Here is a 7,623-nt window from a genome sequence, read left to right as displayed (position 1 = left end):
AGCTTTGGCCCGTCTAACTGCCTCCCTACAAGCACGAGCAGAGGAGGTATACTCCTCTTTGGTGATCTCTCCCTGTTTCCACTTTTTATGTGCCCCCCTTTTGGCCCGTAGGCTGCCCTGGATTTGTCTGGTCAGCCAAGGAAGCCTCCTGGCCCCTTTCCCTCTTTTTCCTCGCATCGGGATCATCTTCCTCTGTGCCCGAAGGATCATTTCCTTAAGGCACAGCCACCCTTCCTGGGCTCCCATCTCTTCAAAACTCCTACTCTGCAGTGCGTCCTTGACTAATCGCCTGTGTTCATTGAAATCAGCTTTCCTAAAGTCTAGCACTTTCACCCTACTAGTTACCTTACCCACTAGATCTCTTTTGAAGATTTCTGTTATTTGGTGATCACTGTCTCCCAGATGACCACCGATCTGTAGGTCCCCTACCATATCATCCCCCGTTGCCAATACCAGGTCCAGTAAGGCATTCCCCCTAGTGGGACCATGTACCTCCTGCATCAGGTGGAGGTCCTGTACACAGGATAGGAAGCTGCGTGAACAGTGGGACTTTGCTGTCTGCATCTCCCAGCAGATGTCTAGGTAGTTTAGGTGCTTCTTATAGCCTGAAGCATTAAAAGTAGCCTCCCTTTTATTCTCTAAGCAAAGGGAGGTATGAGGCTAATCTCGACCTCTTAAGCATACACAGTGAGGCATGCTATATCACTTAGCTTTATAGATCAAAGAGGGAGATCATGGGGAAAGAATACAAAACAAAAGGAATATAGAAAGGAAACTGCCTTGAGCAAATCAGCATAGGCTCATTTGGCCCTTTTGATATGCATCTAGAACACTTAATCCTAAATTACTGGCTAAGTTTCAGGTAGGTTACTTGCACATTCAACCAGAGACTGACTGAGTTTGCTCTGGAGGCCTCAGCTTGCTTCTGTGTTTTCAAAGATGTCTGACCCTTCCCAGATGGAGGGACCCTTTAAATAACCTTCTTGACCTCATCACCTGGTCCCAACCAAAATTGGGTATTTTCTGAGCACCACTGATGCTGACCAGCCAGTTCCAAAAACATCAGCATTCACCTTGAGGAGTGACCGGTGCCTTAAGACCACACCCCCCAGGTCAGTGGTAGGAAGTTTAGAACAAAGGAACCTGGACACAGGAAATTATGCAGCCCAGTTCCCTAGGTGACCAGGTGGTTGCCTAAGCAACCAAGTTGACAAACACTTGGCAGAGAGAGAGAGGGAAACCCGATACAAGACGAGGGGAGTGAGAGGTTTGTCTTTTCACGTGGGACCTGAACTTGGATGCAAGACTTCAGGGGAGGCCTCCTGAGTAGAGCAGAAGAACCACTTCCCTTGATTTGCAAATAACCCTTCTGTTGATGCACCCCAGGATGCTATTGACTTTTTTCACCAAAAAAAAAAGTTCACTGTTGGCTCATTCAGCTCACAATGCCCTGTAGCCCCCAGGTCCTTCTCTGCAGTTCTGTGTCATTAGGTGTTATCAATGTTGTCATTGCTGTTGCTCTTGTTGGGTGCTACTGATGTGTTGTTAGTGTTGACATCTCTTGAGCTGCAGTGTTGAAAAGTCACAGCCAGGAGATTTCAACACTAATCTTGTCTTAAAGTATGACCACCAGCTCAGTTTGGTGGCAAAGATTCAGCCAGGTTTACTGCCTATAAGCACAGCCCTAGCACCTTTTGGCCTAACAAGTACATCAGACTTGGAGCTAAGCCATTTGTACCTGTGACAAGTTCACTGGCACAACACCATTCAGGCTCTCCCAGGCCACTACAAAAGTTTCCCTGCTTTCCAGCTCTCCTTTTATACAATGATCAAAACAAATTTCATCTACCGGCATCTTGAATGTCTTGACATGTCCTGTACTAGGGGCTTGCTTCTTATCCTGACCTGGGTGTTTCCATTCCAGCCTCATCATCCTGGTACTGGACTATCCTACTTTGTACCATCATCTTCCCCTCCCATTTCTTGGTGCAAGTGCACATCTGGCCTCAGATGTTTATGTGAGGAGTTCATGCCTCGGTCAGGTTTGCTGGTCATATATATGGTCAGGTTTTTATGAGCGGTATATATTGATCAATGCTCCAGCAAGGCCTGCATCCTGTAACCTAGGCATTCATTCCCCAATCTGTACGTGTGCATGCAATTATCCTGTCCCAAGTACAGGACTTTACTGTTGTCCTTGTTGTATTTGAGGCATCCTGGTTTAGGAGCATTTGAGGGTGAAGAACCAATTGTGCCAGACAAGAGGGCAATGGCTCCTAGGACATGTGAGGATGGTGGGTTGGAGAGGAAGGGGTGTCAGTGTCCAGGCCCTTATTTGTTGCTCACACAAGTAGCCTAAAGCCCCACCTCTCTCTAAATCAGGGGTTCTCAAACTTTGCAACACTCTGACCCCCCCACCCCGGCAGCTGATCAATGAGCAGGGCAGTCCACCACACGCCCGTGCAATGCACAGCAGTGAAAGCAGAAGTGCTGAGGATGCACAGCACGTGGGTTTGCAACCCCCTTTTTAAGTTGCTCGTGACCCTCAAGGGGGTCAAGACCGCCAGTTTGAGAACCCCTGCTCTAAAGTGATGCCCTCTCCCATCAATGGGGAAAGCCTTTAGGCTTTGAGAGGGGCAGTGAGGCTGGGGCCAAAAAGCCCCCTCCTGTCCCCTCCATCCAGCTGTCCACATGATGCCATCCATCCCCTGTTAGTCCCAGGCCAGAGTCACTTGCAGACCAAACTCAGGGTGCAGGGATGGTTTATGGCGCAGTTGGTGGATCTCCCTGAAATTGCATCTGATGCGAGTTAAAAGGAGCTGGGCCATGAGGAAACACCAGGGTTAATTTTTCCAGTATTGAAATAAAGCCCATGGCAGGGGATAGGAGAGTTCCCAGAGGGGGCCTTGTCTGTAGGGGTGTTTCCAGATGCCCTATAAATGCCCCATCATTTTCCTCTTGCTAGGAGGACATCTCACAAGCCAGAGGGTTATTGCTACCGAGACATGCTTACGGCTGGGTTCCCTCTTGCTCTGCTGTGCCGGATCGGGATGAGTCCGCCCCCACCCTTCTTCCATCAGGTTTGGGGGATGAGGTTTTGCTGGCAGATGGGATTTTTCAGTTGGTTCCCGTGATGTCAGGAAAACAGTGGGTCGCTGGTTGGGGAAGCTTGTCGTTCCTCTTAGCAACTTTTCAGCCCTCCTCTGTTTCTAAGCTCTGAAAATACACAGTAGTCGTGGACTTTGCTGCTGTACAGGAGGATGTAGAAGTCATTACAGAGGGCAGGGAGACTTGGGGGGTCCATATCCTGACGAGCAGACCAGACAGTGAGCAAGGGCACCTGAAGAAGAGGGACTTAAGGAGACAAACGGAAGGGAAGAGACAGCTCAGTGTGGATACAATGAGGAGGAAGGGGAAAAGAAATGAGAGAATGAGGCAGGAAGACCTGACATCGGGGTTCAATATGCATTCCTATAATAAACAAGAAACTGTTTCATTAAAACAAACCCAAAGTAGGACTCTGGGTCTGGAGCTCGATTTGGTGCTGGTTCTGTTCTAGGAAGCTGTAAAGAAATTGGATGATGATGAAGTCATTTTTAAGAGTCTAAACCTGAGTTTCAAACAGGGCAGGGAATGGGAAGGTATCCTTTTCCCATGGGATGGTTGATGATCAGCCGTTTCTTTCTGAATTTTTCTATGTCACCTAAAGAGCATGGTGCTTTTAGACACTGAAAGTAAGACACAAAAGTGCACTTCTTTTCTAATTCTTCTGTAATGCAGCTAGACATTTTTTGCCTGACCTGCTTGATCAGACCATGGCACCTGCTTATTTTCAAATCTGTAGCTCTCCCTTTTCCAAACTACCAAATATAAATGTGTCCTCAGAAATTCAGACTCAGAGAAATATGCCAGAACGCATACAAAAAAGGATTATCTAGTCCTAACTTCCACTACACAATGTACAGTGAAAATTTAAGTCAGGATTTTATTTGGCCCAAATTTAAAGTAATAAAAGGTGTAGAATAGTCAGAGAACAGGGATGATTTTGCTGTCAGAGGCCAGGTTTCTCTGACCTTGTGTTTCATCTCCTAATGCTGCTGCTTGATCCTGCCCTCCAAGGTCTAGAAGAGCCCAAACTTCCCTTATAGACCTCAATAGTCTGATCGGTCTGTCTGCCTTTACTCCTAGCCAGCAAAGTGTTTTCCTGAAGTCGCATCTGCAATAAATGATGGCAGCATTTAACAGCAGTCATGTCAGCCCTTCTTCATTCAGCTTGCTGGGTATCCCAGGCTTGGAAGCTGCATATTACTGGATCTCCATCCCTCTGTCCTCAATGTACATCGTGACTGTGCTGGGGAACTGCACCATCCTCATTACTATCAAGATGGAGCAAAGCCTCCACAAGCCCATGTACCTTTTCCTTTGCATGCTGGCTGTCATTGACCTGGTGCTGTCCACCTCCACAGCGCCCAAAATGCTGTGCATATTCTGGTTCAGAGCTGGCAGGATTACCTTCAACGCCTGCCTGGTCCAGATGTTCTTCATCCATGTCTTCTCTATCATGGAGTCAACCGTGCTGTTAGGCATGGCCTTCGATCGCTACGTAGCCATTTGCAACCCCTTGAGGTATGAATCCATCCTAACCAACACTGTAATGGCCAAGATTGGGGTGGCGGTGATCCTCAGAGGCACGGTGTTTATTGCCCCTATAGCTCTGCTGGTTTCCCGGCTGCCCTATTGCCGGACCAACGTCATCATTCACACCTACTGTGAGCACATGGCGGTGGTGAAGTTGGCCTGTGCCGACATCCTCATCAATATTGTGTATGGGTTGGTGGTAGCTCTGCTAGTGGTGGGTGTTGACCTGCTGTTCATCACCCTGTCCTACTGCATGATCGCCCGGGCTGTCTTGGCTCTACCATCCAAGGATGCCCGCTACAAAGCTTTCAGCACCTGTGCTGCCCATGTGGGGGTCATCCTGGTTTCCTACACCCCAGCTCTGTTTTCCATCCTGACACACAGGTTTGGTCACAACGTGGCTCCGCACGTTCACATTCTCTTGGCCAACTTCTACCTCCTGTTCCCTCCCATGTTGAACCCCATCGTGTATGGGGTCAAAACCAGAGAGATTCGGGTAGGGGTGAGCCATATGCTGCAAGGCAAAAAGGGGATCAGCTAATGGGATGATGTCCCAGCCAGTCAGTGATGCTCCTTCTGTTTGTGTCCAAAGGAGCCTCTGGTATTTGTAAGGCAAAGGGTTTTATATGGTTCGGGTGCTGTGTTCAGAGTTGTGGTGGTCTGAACGTCCTTTAATAACCGGTTCAGGAGAAGTTGGGTAGGGCTACTGGAACCAGCTCTCCTGACTGTGGGCCTATCCTGCCTCTGGGTGGGCAGAAATATACTGAGACTTCAGTAGGACTTATTTTGCCACCTCTTGGGATGGAAACTTTGGATGTCAATATGCCCCTCATGCTAGGATTGCCCTAGGGTAACTCCACTACTGGATACGGCTTGTCTGCATGCACGGGACTGTTGGGACACCTCTTCTAGCCTCAGTTTTCTCCATGAAGTGCTAGTTGTCGGCGCCAAATGACTCTGCCCCCATAGCACTCGGTAACCTCTAGATTTCGGGTCTTCAGCTTCTCGTCTCAGCAGGGAGGAAGATTAACTGATGGTTTCTCAGGTCTAAAACATCCAACTGGAGGGCTGGGATTTGGGACGGGTGATATTTTGTACCGTTTCATCCTAGGGATTGTAACTGGAGATAAAGGAATTAAAGTGAGCTGATGAAATAGACTCATGAAAAGACCCAGTCCTGATCCATTTGGGAGAATGAGAAAACTCCCGCTGACTTTAAAAGGGATGAGGAGGTGGATGGGATTGTGACTTCCTGACAATGAGGTTTGTTAGGCTCCAAAATAGCTTCCAAAGGAAACGGATGGAAGATGCATCGAAAAGGCCATATTTGAGCCCAACTCCATGGTGCCGGGTTAGATATCACATTCCTCGCACAGGGATGGATTTGCTAGCACATGTACTGTCCCCCTGGGCATGTCTGTTGTCCACTCACTCTCTGCAGAAGTGTGCACTAGTTATTCACATAGTGAATAAAAACAGTCTGGCCTTCTCAATAGCCCACCCATTTCCTATGTGCTTCTCTATGCAATATAACTGCAGCCTTTTGCACTTGTTTTTCCTCCAAAAAGAGCAGTTACCATACCACCCAAATAAACTCAAACCCTTACATTTCAAAAGGAGTAACAAGTCCAAAGCATGTTGCGATGGTGATGGGATAAAACTGTGCTAAGTGGGGGGAATACATGCTGCAGGGTTATCCATGTGCAGCTTTCCTCCTTATGCTTCCTTAAAAACTTGTTCCCTTGTGTTATCCCTTAATAATAATATTCACCTAGTCTGCCCCCAAAAAGTGGGGTGGGGACTACGGATTTGTCCAGGTATGAACTCCTGTCCCTTCTCCATGGTTTCGGCAGGCAGCTGGGGATTGGGAAACTGCTAAAACATAAACTATGCCCTCCCTAGCACTCTGAATAGGAGAACACCGTCAGTGGAAGATGGGATCACCTAAAACACGTGCAGAAGTCTGGCAGCGTGGTGACAAAATCTGAAGACGACGCAAATTATTAAAATAGGTCTTGGCCAGTGGGGACCAACCCTTTTGGCAGGCATAGTACAAACTAGGCCTTGCACCTTCCCAAATGTCACTCTCATCCCCTTCTCCAGTCCAATCAGCTGCTCTGTTTTCTACTCCCTCCCCTGTTCCCTCTCCCCAATCTTCTGCTCTGCCTTCTGCTCCCTGTCCTGTCTGCCTCTGCTCCTCCGGTCTGCTGCGTGGCACAGGCAGAGCCTTGCCTATGCCACTTGTGGCATGTACACCACTGGTTAGCCACCCCTGGTCTGGCCTGAATAAGGTTAAGAAATTTCCACACTGACTTAATGCATCTGAATGCATCAGTGGCACAATAGCAGATGGACTTTAGCGAATGCAGAAAGCAGTGACGTGCATTTAATTCAGATTATTCTTTCCTCCACATTCATTCGATTGCAGTGTTAGAGACATTCAGGAAAGTTACTGGCGAGGCAGCATGTAAAGAGCTGGATGCAAACCTCTGGTCCGTTTACAGATGTGGTCAAAGGAGTCGTGTGAAAGGCTAGGGCGTGGAGGGAAACATTGAAATCGCCTGATGCTGTTGGAAGAGCAGGAGTATGTCTCTCTCTCCTCGGTTCCAGCAGTCCTGTTTCAAAAAGGATGCAAAAGAAATCCCGGGAGGCAGGGGCAAGGGAATGAAAATGCATCAAGCTTTAGGGGCAGCTCCATGGGCAGAGAGACCAAAAAGGCTGCAGCAGTTTGTTCCAAGAAAGCCCAAGTAAGAGAAGACAGTGTTGCTTTCCTTCCCCCCTTTCTTGTACCCTGGTTCAACTACAGAAGCTCCTGGGATAGGGACTTTCTTCATGTATGTCTGCACGGTGCCTATTGCCATGGGGCAGTGCCTTTGCTTTGTCTCTGTGTAATGATGGAGCATACATAGCATGGTCTGAGTATAAAACATAGCGAACAGCAGAAAGATGCAAAATCAGGCTCTGCTCCTTCCCCTTTCTTAGCAC

General features: G+C 48.2%; 1 protein-coding gene across 1 annotated transcript; it reads left to right on the top strand.

Moving 5' to 3' along the window:
* Nucleotides 1-4,225: 4,225 nt before the first annotated feature.
* LOC102373109 (putative olfactory receptor 52P1) lies at nt 4,226-5,179 on the top strand. The gene has a single exon (XM_006036720.1). It carries the CDS (start codon nt 4,226-4,228, stop codon nt 5,177-5,179), a length of 954 nt encoding a protein of 317 aa, XP_006036782.1.
* Nucleotides 5,180-7,623: the final 2,444 nt, after the last annotated feature.

This window comes from Alligator sinensis, unplaced genomic scaffold (genome assembly GCF_000455745.1).
Source record: "Alligator sinensis unplaced genomic scaffold, ASM45574v1 scaffold1404_1, whole genome shotgun sequence".
Taxonomy (NCBI): Eukaryota; Metazoa; Chordata; order Crocodylia; family Alligatoridae; genus Alligator; species Alligator sinensis.
This window is presented reverse-complemented; position numbering and strand designations above follow the sequence as displayed.

What these genes read in the sequence shown, in the direction of transcription:
- LOC102373109 (XM_006036720.1), top strand. Translation starts at nt 4,226, where the DNA reads ATGATGGCAGCATTTAACAGCAGTCATGTCAGCCCTTCTTCATTCAGC.